Source organism: Euleptes europaea, chromosome 16 (genome assembly GCF_029931775.1).
Source record: "Euleptes europaea isolate rEulEur1 chromosome 16, rEulEur1.hap1, whole genome shotgun sequence".
Lineage (NCBI taxonomy): Eukaryota > Metazoa > Chordata > Lepidosauria > Squamata > Sphaerodactylidae > Euleptes > Euleptes europaea.
Genome location: NC_079327.1, coordinates 28,950,909 through 28,969,823, shown reverse-complemented (window position 1 = coordinate 28,969,823; position 18,915 = coordinate 28,950,909). Strand labels below are relative to the sequence as shown.

Genomic DNA, 18,915 nt, shown 5'->3' with positions numbered 1-18,915 from the left:
TCTCTGGCATCTAGTTTTCTATGTGCAAGGATTTTTTTTCTTATACAAGAACATTCTCATAAGCATCCCACCTACAGTCTGAAGTGGTACAGCCCCACCAAAGTCTTACTAACTCATCTGCTGTTTTTGTCTCTAAATTAAAAAAAATACATTGGGTGAAACTTGAAACAGCAAGCATCTATTAGTTTTCTTCCATCAGGGACTGAGTTTTGCATTTTTTGCCTGTTGGAAACAAATTGCATTGCTATAAAAAGATCTGTGCTTCTTTTTTTTTAATACGTACATTAATGAGACTGGGGTTAGCTGCTCAGTATTCAGCTAATGGCTCATATGAATGCTCGCCTTGCCTCTGGCTCTAAGATAACTAGTAAATACCTTCCAATGGGGGCACTGATAAATGTTTCATGCTCACACAGTACAGGGAATCTAACACAACAATCACAAGTAAATAAGTTCACAATTCCCCGGAGTGCATAACGCAATGGTATACTTCCAGCAGTTTCTTCATTCTATGTTTTACCTTTCAGGTCTCCGCTCCCAATGAAAATTAAAGTCAGCTGAAAACATCTATACTTTATACTCTGTCTTCTGAGAGCTGAACACCAGGCGTTCCCCGAGGAGTGTTCAATGCCTTTGCAGCGCCTGTCTTAACCCGGTGTGACAGAATCTTAATTTGGTGACGTCCAAAATCTCTTTTAAGTTTTTTTTTATATGCTACGAATGAGTTGTATGTTATATCCATTAGCTGTGAATCAAAGCTAGACAGGACTGCATGGAGCATTGTTCATGTTGAGGCTGACCTGTACTTTTCTCTGAATCAGGGACGACTTCACAAGCAACAGAAGTACCCTCATATTAATCACAGTAGTGCGGTACCAATTGTTTGTGAGGTTCCATTTTTGCTGTGTGGTTACTATTTGGGAGATGTGGAAAGAATGTTTAAAACATCTCCCTGATGCTTATTCTTTTTCCCCACCCCTGTGCCCTTTATAGATATTATTCCTCTTAACTGTTGGGAAGATGGAACGCATTGCCGCTGGCCAGGAAATTAGGCCAACACTCCCTGCTTTGTCATGTTATGGGGGCAAGTTCACTCCCCACCAGTGCCGCATGGCAAGATTTTCACCTCAGTACGGTTCTAGTCACAAGCAAAGATGCCTGAACGTTCCTCTCACAACATGTTAGCCAGCTGTGAAAAAAGAGCTGATTTTTCCCCCCATTTAAACAGTTTGGCTGTTTGGAAACCGTTCAGGGCTGTTCATCTGGTTGCAGCCCAAGGAGCAGATGCCGTTTTGCCGCAAAATGATAAAAACAAATAAACACAAAAGACACAGAGATGGGTAGGAAAAGGCCACAGCTGGATTGATTACAACAAAAAAGGAGTGTTTGGCGCAGGATGGGGTTGGATCCAGGCATCGAGTGACCACCCTGTCATTCGATGGAATAATCCCCAACCCGAGCGTTGGGGAAGCAACCAGAGTGCCGAACCAGTGGTCCACTGGGACATGAATCTCTGAGTGGTTCCTTCGCCACCTGGAAGTGGAGCTACACAGCAGCTGGGCATCCCTGGTAGGCTCCATTCCAAGACCCCTAATGGGGGGGGGTCCCCAAAAGAGGGAAGGAAGGTACACGGACTCATCTTCCTCCAAATTGGATCCGGCCAATGCCAAAACTGCCTAAGCTGTGACAAAAGAAAAGGAACAAAACCATTCAACAGAGGGAGGGCTCGTGGGTCCACCATGCCACCAAACAAGGCCAGTTTGCTGGGCTGTGGGGCCTTAAATAGGCTGGGGAGGCGGGGCGCTGTTGGAGCATTCATGTCATCTGCCCTTAGCTGCCCGGTGCAGAGGCAGGTTGCCCCCCCCCCAGCCTGCTATAGGCTACATCAGGGGGGAAGGGGCAGGCAGTAAACAGCTGCCCGGCTGGGCAGTTGGCAGGGCGGCAACAGCTTGGAGTCCTGCGCCGGCTACAGCTCCATTCCAGGAGCAAAATGGCCACCCCAGGATGCAATGGACAGCGCAGGTAAGCCCCTTGCCATTTGTTTACCATTTGTATATGCAAACAGTTCACTACTGTGCAGTCAGCAGTGTTTCATGCATCATGTGTATTCTAAGCCTTGTGAGAATCCTGCTTTCTCCCTCTTCCACAGACTTGTTGTCACCATGGGCCACTCAGCTGCCAATCATATAAACTAAGGGTCTGCAACATGGTGCCAATGGATGCCATGGTGCCCGCCAACACCTTTTCTGGAGTGGGTGGGGTCAGGTAGGGCTTTTGCCCAGCAAGGCTTCTGATTGACACTTGGAGATTTGATTGGCTGCGCAGATTTTTACATTTATTTTGCTTTGGCGGCAGCTGCCACCACAGCACCAGGATCCACGCTGTGTTACAGAAGTTAAGGTGTGGCAATAATTTTGTGGCTGGCTTCAGAGCCATTTTCTGGCAGCCATATTTTTGCTGTGCCCACCATGCCGTGTCAGAATTCCAAATGTGTCTGCAGCCTCAAAAGGTTTGGGGAGACCCCTGGTATAAACATCCAGCAAATCACTCATTCAGCCAGCCATTACAAACACTGCATTTTAAATGAAATGTTATCATTTGAAGTTTGTGTCATCAATGTTATTTTGTATGGCCTTATGGGAGAAGTAGTTCCCCCTTCTTTCATTTAGTTACCTGACTCAGCCACCCATGTGGCTGGATAGAATCATCTCGCGTATTGCACAGACACAAAAGGACTTGCAAGGCCAGAAAATTAAACTCCACCACTACAGATACTGTGCAGCTGCAAAGTTGTTTGACAGCCTGTCAAGGCAGGTGGCAGACGAGTGGATGTTCAACTCACCGGTGATTGTCAGACACAGTATGTTTACCTATAGAACATATTCTTGACAAACACTGAGAGCCAGCGTGGTGTAGTGGTTAAGAGCAGTGGTTTGGAGTGGTGGACTCTGATCTGGAGAACTGGGTTTGATTCCCCACACTCCTCCACATGATCAGTGGAGGCTAATCTGGTCAACTGGATTTGTTTCCACACTCCTCCACATGAAGCCAGCTGGGTGACCTTGGGCAAGTCACAGTCTCTCAGCCCCACCTGCCTTACAGGGTGTCCGTTGTGGGGAGAGGAAGGGAAGGGGATTGTAAGCCGGTTTGAGTCTCCCTTAAGTGGTAGAGAAAGTCAGCATATAAAAAACCAACTCTTCTACTTTTTCTTCTCAAAAGTTTGTTGCATCCGTAGCTATGCATGGCTAGTTATGCAGGACAAGTTGGGTCACAACATGGCTGCACATCCCATTGGACATAACACAGTGTGGATGGAGGGTACTCATCCTACATCAACAGTGCAATGAGATAGATGTCCATCCGTATTCTGCAAAAATAACTCAATTACACATGACTGGATTGGGATAATGGTAAAAGGAGATATATTCCCTTCTACTGCCAAGATACACTCCTTGCATACATTTCAGAAAGGAGTGAAAAAATAGAACAAAATGGGGGCATTTTGCAGGTGGTGTTGTTTAATTGCATAGTCCTACAGAGAATGCTTAACAATTCTACAGAGTATTTCCTTAATTATAGTAGAGACTTGGATAACCACAGCTCTGTGTGAACATCTTATCCCTTAGAAGCTCCTTGATCCATTGATCTTGAGCAGCATATATCTAGTGTGAGGGAATATAAGGACTGAAACAAATCTTGCCACTGACAATGTAGCCTTGGGATCCCTATCGCTTAGTAGAAAAGGCATTATGTCAGACACAGAGGCATTAGATTTGTATGTTAAAAGGGGGGAGATATAATGTGATTGAAGTTCCTCATAAAACCGGCATTCCAAAAGGGCATGAGCTCGTGAATCGATAGAGCCAGAACAGCAAGGACAGGTCTTGCCTGGATATGGTATATTCAAAATTCTGCCCTGCATAACCATAGAGGGGTTAACATTCAATCTAGCTAAACAGAAGGCTCTAGAAAGACGAGGAGTTGTCAAAATAATATGTATAGGGACAATGTGTTATGTAAATTCTAATTCTACAACACCCCAGTCATGCCATGGCAAGCTTTTGTATTTTAATTATCACCTATTTAAAAAAAACTGTATATGTATTACCTTCCTGTTAAAATCAAAGAGACTTGTAATTGTAACTCCTTAAAGATGAACAGCTATATTGTGCCATAAACCTTTGAGGATTTATTTATTGTGGCTTAAACTTTGGTAGGCAGAACCGACTTCATCGGATGTATTAAGCGAGTCCTCATTTGGCAGCTAGATACACACTGACAGCAAAAAATAGTACAAGCATTGGGGCTCAAAAGGCAATGAAATTCAAGAGGTAACTTTTTTATGCAAGACTCAATTGTATATAAGCTGAGAACAATAAGGTTTCACAGCAGCAGTAATATAGATGCGACAGAACAACTTTCTAAGGCATACTAAGTTAATTTAACACCTATAGTGTGGTGGGAAACTATTGTGTTTATTGAGGTCTAATGAGATAGTATTAAGCTTCCTGATAAATTCTAATTAACCAGTTTCATGCTGGAATCCCCAAGTACTATTGCTGAAGAATGATTTTCATTTTTACGTGTTCATTAAAACGTTTCCCCCTCCTTTCCCAGTGCAGCTAATAAACCAACGTGCCTCACTCATATATAATATATTCAATAAAAATCAATTAAAAATGTATAACCACAAGGAAACAAATGAAAGATGTCTTGTTTCTCCCACCCCCCTCTGTTACCTGACCTATCATCCACAAAATGCAAGCAACTCAATAGCCTTAACAAGAGGTCCCCAGAAATGGAACAGACTTGCAAGCCTTCCAGTGATAACCCCTGGAAGTAAAGTCAATCCAGCAACGGAAAAAACCTGTGACAAAGGAGAGTCTATAGATCTACAAGAGGGCACTGTGTGCAGGAAATAGAGGAATGCACCTGGGACTTGGGTTGCTACAAAGAGAGGCGCTCCCTTTAGGCATGTAGTCCTCAGGTGGTGAAGGGTTGCCAGATTCAATAATGACTAGGACCCCTTTTCCTGCTTCTGTTTTAATTGTGGATGTATTGAATTGTGTATGCTGGCCAATGGCTGTAAATAAAAGTATTATTATAATGACTAGGGTTGCCAACTTCCAGGTACTAGCTGGAGATTTCCTGCTATTACAACTGATCTCCAGCTGATCGAGATCAGTTCATCTGGAGAAAATGGCTGCTTTGGCAATTGGACTCTATGGCATTGAAGTGCCTCCCCTCCCAAAACCCCGCCCTCCTCAGGCTCTGCCCCCGAAACCTCCAGCCGGTGGTGAAGAGGGACCTGGCAACCCTGATAATGACTTTCAGATCATCAGTGGAGGCACGTTCTAGTCACTTCAGATCTTGTCCAAATGGTTTCTGAATGTTGTCATTTTTTTTTTATCTTGGATTGGTGTCCACTCGTTCTTTTGTGTTGAGACAGACCTATTTGTCTTTTGTAAGCAACAGAGAGGCAGATAATTGCATCCATAACATCAAGTGCTATTCTGGAATTTCTTACAGCTCAGGGGAACAAGAAACAAATGTTTTTGTATACAAGCACACAATTATTAGTGACATACTACTAAATAGCTGTGTTACAAATAAAGTATTTCATACTGAGAAGCATAACTAAACCGTATAATCTTATGCATCTGAAGCATTTGAAAATATCCCTGTTTAAATATGTGCTACGAAAATAATTCTGCCCAATTATTATGGGAGAAGGAAGTTTATTTGGAATTAAAACAGGAGCAAGGAGATATTTAATGCTCTTAATATATATACAATTCTAACACTTCTGCTATAGCTTTTCATTAAAACAGGGCCTGGTTATTACCACGACTAATTGAATTACACTCAGTGATAAATGTCTTATTGTACAAGAAATGAAAGAGAGAAATAATCAAGATAAAGGATGTTTCATAACCTAAATATTACCTATACTTCCCGTAAATTGTTTGTTTCTGCCATTGGTTTTTACTTAAATAACTTTTCAGAGGAATATTAACCCTATTAATTAAGGAAATGGAAATTATGACCTCTTTTTTCTCTACAGAAAAGAAATCTATTTTACTTGATGAAGGACAACGTTCTTTTTTCTTTAATCATTTATTGCGGTCAAAAGACCAGTTCAGCACAGACTTTAAAACTCTCCAACATTCAGTTTTCCCCCACATAAAATGTACAAATCCAGTATTATTTGAAATTCACACACTGCATAACTGAAGGACAACGTTGTTCTGCCATAGGAAGTTTGTAAGGTCCACGTTGAGCCTTTGTGTGTCTAGCTGTCACCAAACAAGGGTTCCTACAGCCATTATAGACCAAATTGCAAATATGAGGTCTTTATAGGAGTCGGGAGGCAGCTTCACCCTTCACTCCACAGCCGCTTATCTCCCCCACATACTTTATATTAGTATTTTCAGATCACTCTGCCAGGCACCTAAGACATGATGAAGGACAAAGCAGGCATAAAATCAATTAAACACACACACATACATGCCGATTCATCTTCCTTTCACATAACTCCCATCTCAATAACATTGACATTCTTTACTAGGTTGGTTGTAACATTCTTGAAACTAGTCCTTTAGGGAGCCCTGAAGATTTCTTGAAAATTGTGCTCCAGCAAAGAGGAAGCGTGTATAAAACCGAATTTTTCACTTGCCAGCTACCCAAACGAAGTGCCATATGTATGAGAAGGACTTTGCTTTGTAGCGTGTCAGTGTTATTTCTTTATAGAGTATTTGCTCATAGAATTACAGGATCTCTGCTATGGATGTAACTGCACCATTTCATCAACTTGATAATATTTATTACAGATTGTTTTTTGATTTAGTCTCTTGTCCTACTCATGCACATGAGGAAATGAACTCTAAAACCCAGAATTGGTTTCGTTTAAAAGATTTATATCTAAGCAATCTGCTTTTCCTCAGGCTGTGCTTAAGATTTTCCAATTTTCTAACTTTTGCAAATTAATTGTAACCCAGTGGGAAACTGTACCTCAAAAAGCTTTCTGAGTAGTACAGTGTCTGAAATCTTCTGGACCTTGGAAAACTGCTGACATAGGCTAAAGAAAATTGGATTTGTGATGTCAGCACACCCTTATTATCAGGCACTTGGAACATAAAAGGCCTTTTGAGCTATACCTTTTCCAATCTTAACAGTCCACTCTGCATAGGGTTGCCAGGTTTTTGGGGCAGAGCCTGTGGAGGACGGGGTTTGTGGGGGGGAGGACTTCAATGCCATAGAATCCAATTGCCAAAGCGGCCATTTTTTCCAGGTGAACTGATCGCTATCAGCTGGAGATCAGTTGTAACAGCAGGAGATCTCCAGCCACTAGGGCTGTAAAAAAAAAAAAATTCGGTACAGTTCGGATTCGGCCGAATTTGGCCCTTGTGGGTTCGGTACGTGCCGAAGTCCGAACTCCCCCACTCCGGATCCGTTCAATTCGGCGGGAATTCAAAGTTCGGGAAAAAAATTCGGCCGAATAAAGCCATTAAAAACACAACCGTGCCTTTCCGCGGCTCTGGGGGGGGCATTTTTGGGCTTAGAGGTCCCAAACTTTCAGCAGAGCTTCAAAGGACGTATATTGAAAGACTCCCCAAGTTTTGTAAAGATTGGGTCACGGGGGGCTGAGATATGGGCCCTGAAAGGGGTCCCCCCCACCCTTAATGTGTATCTCTCCGCAGAGCTTGCCGCCCACGCACAAAGCTCCCGGCCTGACAAACAGCTGATGAGAGCAAGGGCGGGGCAGGTGCTAAGAACTTTGCAAAGCAACACAACTGAAAAGCAACACCTTTGCAAACATGCAAAGGGCGGGGCAGGTGTGAAGAATTTTGCAAAACAATACAACTGCAAAGCAACACAAGCACGCAATGCAACACCTTTGCAACAGTGCAAAGCAACACCTGACACCTGGGAGTTTGCATACCATGGAAAGGGACAGAGGCAGCTAGCTATGCATAATGAGCAGGAGGGGGTGGAATTTCTCCTTTTGCATTGGACTTGGGACCAGGCAGATGCATTCTTTAAGTCACCATTTGAAAACCAGTTTTGAGCAAGCATCAAAATAACCTAACTGATCTTATGAATGAGGAAAAACCTTAGGGATTCTCTGAAGCTATGCTGAAAGTTTGGGGGCTGTATCCCCAAAAAAGCGCCCCCTGCAGCCACGGAAATGGAAAGGGGGGAGGGAAAAGGGGTGGAGCCCATATCTCGAGACCCCCTGACCCAATGTTTACAAAACGTGGGGGGTATCTTAAGAAGGCTCATCTGAAGCTCCACTGAAAGTTTGGGGTCTGTACCCCCAAAAATGCACCCCCTGCAGCCATGGAAAGAAAAAAAGGGGGGAGCTAAGGACGGGACCATGTATCGTCAAATCTTGGGTGAGCACCTCCTTCCCTCAGCCAGGGCATTGAAAATGGGTCGAGGATGGGTATTCCAGCATGACAATGACCCAAAACACACGGCCAAGGCAACAAAGGAGTGGCTTAAGAAGAAGCACATTAAGGTTCTGGAGTGGCCTAGCCAGTCTCCAGACCTTAATCTTATCGAAAATCTGTGGAGGGAGCTGAAGGTTCGAGTAGCTACACATCAGCCTCGAAATCTTACTGACTGGGAGAGGATCTGCAAAGAGGAGTGGGACAAAATACCTCCTGAGATGTGTGCAAACCTGGTGGCCACCTACAAGAAACGTCTGGCCTCTGTAATTGCCAACAAGGGTTTTGCCACCAAGTACTAAGTCATCTTTTGCAAAGGGATCAAATACTTATTTCACTCATTATAATGCGCATCAATCTCTGACTTTTGTCTTCTGGGTTTCTGGGGTTTTTCCTGTTGTTATTCTGCCCCTTCAGCTACAACAGACCTACCATTAAAATTATGGACTGGTCATTTCTTCGTCAGAGGGCAAACAGGCAAATTCAGCAGGGGATCAAATACTTTTTTCCCTCACTGTAGCTCAATCATTTCTGAATCTGGTTCATGTTAATAGATATGAGAGCATTTAATACATTGAACTGCTGTTTTTCTTGGCATAGTGACACATGTTAGACAAGTATAGGATTTAAGAGTGAAGCTAAAACAAACATCTGTAACAAGAATAAAATCAATATGGACTTCGTCTTACTAAACATATATTCTGATGCAAATTATTATTTATTCAGACAACACATTAACTCAGGAATTTTACTATTTCACTAGTTTAAGTTGGCCTGACAGTCCCTGTCAGCTATGCCTTCTTGGCAGGTGCGTTGAGGAAGGGCAAAGTCATTTACTTTCTAAGTGTGCCAGAAAAAAGAGGTCACAAAGGCCCCTTCTGCAAGCAAGCTGATGCAGTTTTTTTTAAAAAGAAAAAGAATGATTTCTGTTGTGCAGTTTGATTGAGCTGTTTCCATCTCTAGTCTAAATATGGACCCACTGTGTTGTCTAAGCTGTTGGTTGGTTTTCGCATATTTTTACAAAAAGAAATCATGAGTTTATACAGCGATTCAGTCTTTGCAAATAAGTGATCATTTCCTTAAAAAAAAAATCAAAAAAAAAATCAAAAAGGAAACAAGCATTTGTTTAGGCTTTCTGGAGGGGAAACTGAGAAAGGATATTTATGGATGGGAGGTTTTGCCTTGATTTTGCTGCTCTCTCTATGTGTGTGTAAAGTGCCTTCAAGTTGCAGCCGACTTATGGTGACCCCTTTTGGGGTTTTCATGGCAAGAGACTAACAGAGGTGGTTTGCCAGTGCCTTCCTCTGCACAGCAACCCTTGGTGGTCTCCCATCCAAATACTCACCAGGGCTGACCCTGCTTAGCTTCTGAGATCTGATGAGATCAGGCTAGCCTGGGCCATCCAGGTCAGGGCTTGCTGCTCTCTAGGTGTACATTTTCCCCATCCAAATTCTCAAAACTCTGCATGGGGACTTATTGTTGAGTTTTGAGAATTGAGACGGGGAAAATGTGCCCCTAAAAAGGGACACATCCAAGGCCAAATCTCCCACGCATAAATGGGCAAAGTTATCTCTCCTGCAAGCCCTGTTAATCTGGGCGTTTTATTTCCACCTGATCATCGCAGGTTGGAGGAATATGTAGCGCCACAGCCTGCTTAACTCGCCAATTGCTTCACTATCCGCTTGCTGAAGGGGGAGGGGGGGATAGAAACAGCCTTCCCACGGCAAGTTAACCAGATGCTGGTTCCTGTAGGCTACCTGGGCTGCGTGACCGTGGTCTCGGTATTTTCTTCCCTAGGAGTAACGCTGAAAGCCTTGGACCATCTTTTTAACCAGACGCTGTTTAGGAAAAGCGTCACTAGGGGGAAGCATCCTGCAAGGAATACGTTTTGCTATTTTTTTTTGTTTTTTTGTTCTTGTCCGATTCGCGCAAACTTCTGCAAACTTCCCCATCTTCTCGGGTTGCTCCGGGGGTACGCATTTCCGTCGCACAGACGCTGGGGAGGAGAAAGCAACCTCTCTCCTCCCCCCCCCCTTCCATATTACGGCCGGGGACAGGTTCCGCAGTGTCGCAGCCGCATTAAAACCGGCGCTTTACCGCTGACCCCCCCCCCACTCCCCTCCTTTCGGATCTGGCTTCTGCCGCGGAGGGGCTGCGGCAGGAGGGAGCGGCGGAGGCGCGCTCGGAGGAGCCAGAGGCGCTTCCCGCAGCGCCGCGAGGTCGGAGCCGCGCCGGGGGGCCGGACCGGGGAAGGACCCCAGCCCTCTCCCGAGGAGGAGGAGGAGGAGGAGGAGGAGAGGGCGGGGGCTGGGCGGCCACCGCTAAGCGGGCGGAGGGCCGTCCGTGGGGAGCCCTTGGGCGGCGGGGTCCCGCAGGAGGCTGGACGGGGCGCCCCGACCCGGGCTGATTTCGCCGGGCTGGGCGCAAAGGGCGCGCCTGCTTCCTCGCCCCTCCTCCGCCGGCTCTCTCGCTGCGCCCACCCCCTCCCCTCTCTCGTTTGGGGGAGAAGGGGCGTCGAGCGGGGCTGCTTTGGGCTCTCCGCCGACCAGCCAGGCATCGTGGTCGTCCGCGTTGCAATCGGAGCCGGCGCCGCCGGGGGACTCCCTCCGCCGTCTACCGGGGCCGTGGGGAGGGAGGGAGAGAGGGAGGGAGCGCCCCCTCCCCTCGCCTCCCCACGCCGGGTCTCCCAGTCCCCGCCCTCCGGCTCGGGCTGACGGCCCCCCGCCCCCCGTGGGCGGGCTCGGTTCGCCGCCGGCTGCCATGTGCCGCCGCCGCCGCCGCGGCCCCCCTCGCCGCTCCCCCCCATGCTGCTAGGGGCGTCGTGGCTGTGCTCCTCCAAGGCCGCCGCCGCCGCCGCCGAGAAGCGCGCCGCCGAGGAGAGGCGGCGGCGGCCGGCGGCGGCGGCGGCGGCGGCTGCTGGAGGGGGCGGCGGCGGCGGCGGCGGCGAGGGACCCCCGGCCGCCCCCTCCTCGCCCTCCCCCCCCTCCGCCGCGTCCGGCATGGACGAGTCGTCGCTGCTGGACCTGCTGGAGTGCTCGGTGTGCCTGGAGCGGCTGGACACGACGGCCAAGGCGCTGCCCTGCCAGCACACCTTCTGCCGCCGCTGCCTGGAGCGCATCGTCAGCTCCCGCCGCGAGCTGCGCTGCCCCGAGTGCCGCGTCCTGGTGGGCTGCGCCGTCGACCAGCTGCCCCACAACATCCTCCTCGTCCGCCTGCTCGACGGCATCCGGCAGCGGCCCCGCGCCCCGACGGCGGCAGGGGGGGCGGGCCACGGGGGCCACGGGGGCCACGGCGGGGGCGCCCCTGCCCCAGCAGCAGCAGCAGGAGGAGGAGGGACCCAGGCCCATGCCCATGCCGCCGCCGCCCCCCCGGGCTGCCACCCCGCCGCCTCTCCCAGCGCCGCCGCGGCAGCCGCCTCGGCCGCTGCCAGCCTCCGGGAGCTCGCCGCCGCCAGCCGCAGCGCCCCGCTCAAGGTAAGCGGCCCGGCTATCATCACCCCACACACACCCCGCAAAGGCCCTGGCTCCGCCCCGACCGGCGGGCTGCCTACACACACACACACCTGTCACAACAACGACACACGCCCCTTCAGCGATTACGCCTCTTTCATAGGTACCCTTTGTGGTTTTCTGACTTTTGGGTGCAGGATGCCCGCACACACCCACCCACACACCTGAACCTGTCACAATAACACAGGCGCCCCTTCGGCTGAGCCTCGTTCAGAGGTACCCTTTATTGTTTTCTGACTTTTCTGTGCAGGATGCAGGCTGTGTCATGATGCGCGCACACACCGACACACACACACCAACACCTGTCACAACAGCGACACAGGCGCCCCTTCGGCTATGCCTCGTTCATAGGTACCCTTGATTGTTTTGTGACTTTTGTGTGCAGCATGCAGGCTGTGTCATGATGCGCACACACCGAGACCTGTCACAACAACAACACACTCCCCTTCAGCTATGCCTCTTTCATAGGTACCCTTTGTTGTTTTCTGACTTTTGGGTGCAAGATGCACGCACACACAAACACACACAGAAACCTGTCACAACAACACAGGCACCCCTTCAGCTATGCCCCTTTCATAGGTACCCTTTATTGTTTTCTGACTTTGGCTATTTATGCACGGGAGTTTTTGCCTTGGGTTTGCCGCGCTCTAGATGCGCATTTTCCCCATCTGAATTCTCAAAACTCTGCATGGGGGGCTTATTGTTGAGTTTTGAGAATTGGGATGGGGGGAAAATGTGCATCTAGAGAGCAGATGTGTCACTGGCAACCAAGATCAGACCTTGATGGTCTGATTCAGTATACATGTGTTCATGTATGTGTAATCCATGCCATTGTATTCCCTATTACTATGTATAGGTGTGAGAGCTGGACAATGAAGAAAGCTGATAGGAAAAAAGTAGATTCCTTTGAAATGTGGGGTTGGAGGAGAGTGTTACAGATACCCTGGACCGCCAAAAAAACAAATCAGTGGGTTTTAGATCAAAGTAAGCCTGAACTGAGCCTAGAAGCTAAAATGACTAAATTGAGGCTGTCATACTTTGGACATATTATGAGAAGACAAGAGTCACTGGAAAAGACCATCATGCTAGGAAAAGTTGAGGTCAGCAGGAAAAGAGGAAGACCCAACAAGAGATGGATGGACTCTATAATGGAAGCCACGGCCCTCAATTTGCAGGATCTGAGCAGGGCTGTCCAAAATAGGACATTTTGGAGGACATTGATTCATAGGGTTGCCATGAGTCGGAAATGACTTGACGGCACTTAACACACACAGAGAGAGCGGCAGATCCAAGGCAAAAACCTCCCATGCATAAAGGGCCTTCCTGTGCAGGATGCAGGCTGTGTCCTGATTTTTTTGTCTATTTTAAAAAATTGTGGTGTGCAGTGCTACCAACTTGCTGGCTAGAATAGTACTGTTTGTCTTAGTTGATTGACAACTTCGTTTGATTTCCTGTTGCTTTTTGAAATTCTGGTGGGGGAAAAAGTACTGTGTGTCAGTACAGGTGCATAATGCACTTCCAGCTTACAGGGGATGAAGAGTTATTTTGTGGATCTTAGGGACATGACGTTGTCTTTTTAAAAAAAAAGTTCTTTTGGGTTTATGCTGCTGGATGGAAGGGAAGCATTGGGAAACAAAAGAAAAATCCTATACAAGATTACTTTAAGTCTTGCTGTATAGAAAAGGAAGTGTTCTGTGCAACGTGAAAGCTTGCATACTTTTTTTGTGAGGGTTGACTGGACCTGAGAAAAGTGTTGCTTGACTTATTCTGTTAGTTTGGCATAGGAGTGGGAATTTCAGCAGACTGAGTTGATTGTGACACCGTACTTCATGGCCAAGACCGGCCAAAATCCCTTCTACACAATTAAATGATACATGAGCCTGTCTTGTTGCTGCTTGCTCTACAGATTGCTGTAGCGGTGTACATGACCAACAAACTACAGATGCTTTGTTCATATAAGCTAACTCTTTACCTCTTCAGATAATGTATGCCATGCATTCTGATACTTCTGCTGGAGCTGTGGCAAAAGGTATTACAATCAGGGTTTGCTTCACAGCAGTAGTTTGATTGCATTGTATTTTCTCTTTGCTCTAGCAAGTATGTCATTCAGTGTAGGCGATCTGAGGGGTTTCAATTGTCACATTTACCACCAACTGACCCTTTCAATGATAATAGGTGATCAAGATTTATATAAGTAATTTATGCGTTTGTTTTTTTAAAAAAAAAGTTTTAAAAATATGGCTTGGCTTCCAATGTGAAAATTTCAGAGGAAGCCAATACTCCTTTGCAGAACGTCAAGTTATTCTGTCCAAAATTGTTCTCTCAGAAAGGGAAATTGGCTGCTGGTGGCTTCATGTCACTCTTTGGCTCCTCCTGATAAAACTCAGGATGCCAGAAGTGCTGAATGGTGGCATTGTGTTTAGTTGTTAGACTAAAACAATAATGCCAACTGGTCCACCACTTGCTGATCTCTGCATCGACCTGCTCAGCCCAATTTCTTCAGGCTCTAGTTGGATAGTGTGGAAAGACGCCATGTCTCTTGTATGGGGCTTCATGGTTGTGCAATAGTGGGTATGGATGCACAGAGAACTCCAAAGGATATAGCAGAAAATAAAGGGTGGCAGAGGGATGAGAGCAAATTATGTGAATTTCCGCTGTAGGAATATTTCAGCTTATTGGCTAATAGAGTAAATAATTTGCAGACACTAATTCTATAATGAATATGTAAATTATATCTTTTATCATTCTTTGGTGGTATCATAATACCATGAAGAACCATTTTATTCTTTAATTGAAGCTTAGGGAAAGCTGTGTGTAAAGCTTGACCGATATTATTGGCACTGAAATGCTCTAGCTGATGGAGCATCTTTCCCTGACTTTTAAAGTCACTTCTTTGCAGTCATGATTGATGGCTGCATTTTCCCTTCCTTGCTTGGGCTAATGAGTGAATGAGCACAAATGGTTCCCCGAAACTGTTTGTTTAGCCTTTTGAATGACCTCAGAGCTTTATCTTTTAAATCGATGTAGTGTTACTGATTCCTAGAAGGTTCATTACAGTGAAAGAAATCTGAACTAATCTGTTTTTTAAAAAATCAGCAGGAGAGAGTAACTCTTCTCATAGCTGCTGATACTGCTGGGTTATCATGCTTACCTGAAAACAAAAGGAGCTGCTCTGCCTGAATTGCACAGTATGAGATAACAAGGCAACTTGGTCATTGTGGAGAGCTATATACCGAATTGTATCCCTTGTCTTTATCTTGGGCAGTAGATGTTGTTTAGGCTTATAATTGCCTTGTTGAGAGGCAGAGCTGAAAAATCTCATTATGTATTGGTAGACTTTTTTTGTTTTAGAAAAGATGTGATTTGTAATAGTGCTACTATAATACTTATGGTTTTGCCCCACTTTCCAGATTTTTTTTATTTTTTATTTTTTGCTATTCTATCAATACTTTTTGTATTTACAAGAAATTAACCTGGTAGAGTTTATTTTGTTTTATTTCTATCCCACCCTTTCCTGGCCAGGGCTGGGCTGAGGGTGGCTATGAACAATACAATGCTACATTCATTAAAACACCACCACAAATACGTACAAATATATAATGAATTAGTATCCATAACATGTTAATAATTAAAAATGGTGCCCTAATAGTGATTCCCTCACTTTAGTCTATCTTAAGTAAATTAGAGAGGAAAATACTCTTAACAGGGCGAGATTGGTCTCAGAGATAATGGGGAAACCTAAAAGACAGCCAAGAGGCATGGGGTCTAATTGTGCCCAGCAAAGGAGACCAGCAGATGTAAACAGTCACTGTCCTCAACTGTAGGCCTGGCGGAACATCTCTGTCTTGCAGGCCCTGTGGAACTGAGCTAGGACCCCCCACAAGGCCTGGGTCTCACTCGACAGAGAGTTTCAGCAGGCTGGGGCCAGAGTTGAAAAGGCCCTGGCTGTGGTCAAAGATATTTCTCGGGCTAGGGACCATCAGGAGATTTTTTCCCAGATGAGCGCAATACTCTTTGGGGGGGGGTATAGAGGGAGAGAGGTGGTCCTGCAGTTGTATTGTTGGCTTTACTCTCTTTATTTGCCATATTTTTGAATTCTTCCCAGTCTCAGCTATGTTCAGGAAGTGCAAGTGACAATGGGACATCAGTTACAGAAGGATTTTTATTGGGCCCCAAAACTATTTTTAAGGATGGTTACATTATGATTTTACTGTGTTAGGGTAGCAGGTTATATTAGATTATCCTCATGATGTCTTGAACCTCATGTATCTATGAAAAATAAGGGAATGCCTTCTCACTAAATGGACCAACTTTCTAAATTAGCACACTACACAGGGAAGATCTGTTAGCCATTTGCAGTATTGATGAAAGATACAAGCGAAGGTACAGGCCTTGTATGTTTCGCATTATAGTGCATGTGGGAGGGGGACATCTACTGCTGTTACCCGGTGCACGTATATTATAGGATGTAGTGATCAAGAGGACATTTTTGCCTGCAATACAATTAAGAAAATCCCCATTCCCAGGTGTACAAGTTATAAATACACTAATATGCTGCTGACATTTCATTCAATTTTTTAAAAATGCAAGTATTCACATTCAAATGTTTTTTTCTGTTTTATCCGTAGTCAAATCTTTATTTATGATAACTTTTGATACTTCTCTTATTCCCTCTCCTATAACCAGTATGTTTTAGTTTCAACATTGGTTAAATTCCTTGGAATGTTTAATGGATACATACAGCATTCATCTGCTGAAATACGGTAAAGGGAGCAATAGTAACCCTTGGTCATTTGCGTTTTGTTTTGTTATTTTCATCAGTGGAGGGTCACTGGAAAATGAAAATGGGATTTGAAGGAGATGGGTTGCATGGTAATCTATTAGGCCAGGGGTAGGCAAACCCCCCAGCTCAGAGTTGAAGGCGAATCCCGAAGATGCAGCAGGCCATGCTGCTGGAGTTTGGCCTACCTACTTCAAGCATGTCTGGCCAAGTATAACCCTCATTTCCCTCCTACCTCTAGATGCTCCCCGCTCTAGCCATATAATCCAGTGGATGATATATTTGAAAAGGAGGATGCAAAGTTAATTAACTCGTTTTGCATTCTCCCAACAAAGGAACAAAACAATATAATAATGAGGCTAGGGAACCTTTAGGATAGGGGTCCTCAAACTTTTTAAACAGGGGGCCAGTTCACTGTCCCTCAAACACTGTTGGGGGCTGACTGCCCCCCCTCAAACGGGAAGGCAGCCAGGCACCCAGGCAAAGAAAAGTTAACTTGCGGCAGGAGGACGTGCCGCCCCTCCCCCAGGTGCCTCTCCATGGCCGACACTCCCCCCTTCGCTGGGCTGAGAGACGCCCCCCCACAGCCGCGCGCCCTCCTTTCCCACCTCCTGGAGCGGGAGGCGGGCTGGGCTGGCCCAGACCACCTGAGGGGAAGGGGGAAGGACGCGGGAGGAGGCTGGCGGGAGACGGTCTCTCAGCCCTCCCCTCCCCGGAGGCACCGCCACCCAAGCCCCCCTCACGGGGGCCCCGGCTCTCGCTCGCCCGCTTGCCTCGCTCCTGCTCGGCTTGCAGGCAGACAGGGGTGTTCTTCTTCCAGCCCGGCATGGCTCCTTCAGGGCTGCGGTGGCTGCTGCGGCAAGAGGAGCAGCGGCGGCGAGGGGCACATTGCAGTCCGAGGCGGCGCCTCCTGTCCCCCGAGCCGCGCGTGCAGTTGGGGAAAGGAAGGCGGCGGTGGCTCTTCAGGGCAGCCGCGGCGGGGAAGGTGCAGAGGCGGCGGCGGCTCCCGGGTCGGCGTGGGTGTTGCCGCTCCGCTGCTGCCGCCGACGCTTTATACGGTGATCGGCCGCCTTAATTTGGGGAAGGGACGGGCGCGGCGGCGGCGGCTCCGGAGGGAGGAGGGGGCCGGGTTCAGGACCCTGATGGGCCGGATCTGGCCCGCGGGCCTTAGTTTGAGGACCCCTGCTTTAGGACAACCTTACACAGATTAAGTCAGCACAGGCCCATACACTCCCACCTAAATTAAGGGTACCTACCCTTTCAACTAAAACTGAGCATCAACCCAATTCCAAACACACGGTTGATATAACTCCTTACTTAGTAAAGAAGCCAACTCATTTCCCTCCTACCCTTTTCTTTGCTGGCACACCCAACATCTTCACAGGTAGAACAGTGCATTTTTGTTCTGGGACTTGGGCCAAAAAGGTTGCCAACCGATGGTGATAAATATTAAAGAATGTGATTTTTAATTGTTATTTTCTATTTATTGTCCCTTGTCGAATCAGCCCATTTACTGTTCTTTACAGAAAGTTCAGATACTGTTTTTTCTGAGGTGAAATAATTACTTGATGGTAAAAGGACAGTGTCTTGTAGAGGTGTTTGTTGTTCTTTTGTTGACTACCACATACCTTAGTGTACATTCCTGTGCTCATCCTAGTCTCACTATAAATTTACTTGCTTAAGCGTTGAGTACTGTCTTACAGTTTCAGTGCCCCCCTTATAATATGGGGCTAGCGATCTAGGTTTGTACAAGATTCTTGTGAAGATTGCTGAGCTTTTGTGTATCAAGTCTCTGAACTTTCTTAAATGAAAGCATTTTTTAAAATAAAACAAGTGAATTGTGAGTTTATATGCTGTTAGTTTATATGCTATTTAATTTGCTGTTGCTGCTCCCCAACAGTTTGGCTCATTCTGTTTACTTACTGTGGTCAGGGAGCAGCTATTTCATCAGGCAGCTCTAGCAGTTCTTTATGTAAATATTTCTGGTACTGTATCTATTTTTGTGCTGGTCTTGGACTGCAATAAATAATTCATTCACTCATTCATCAGGAAGTTCAACTGTTCACCAGCACTTTGAGCCTGTTCAGCAGGTTACTTTTCACATATTTCAGACAGTACGATGCCGTTGGCAGCCTTTCGGGCATGTGTGTTCTCGCACAACCCAATGGGATTTGTA

General features: G+C 46.6%; 1 protein-coding gene across 1 annotated transcript in view; it reads left to right on the top strand.

Annotated features, from left to right (window-relative positions):
• The first annotated feature begins 11,254 nt into the window (after window positions 1–11,254).
• The window catches only part of SH3RF3 (SH3 domain containing ring finger 3), a 229,968-nt gene continuing 222,307 nt past the window's right edge, over window positions 11,255–18,915 (top strand). Inside the window, exon 1 of the mRNA XM_056861863.1 lies at window positions 11,255–11,923. Coding sequence (XP_056717841.1) covers window positions 11,255–11,923 — 669 coding nt within the window. The remainder of the gene's footprint in view (window positions 11,924–18,915) is intronic.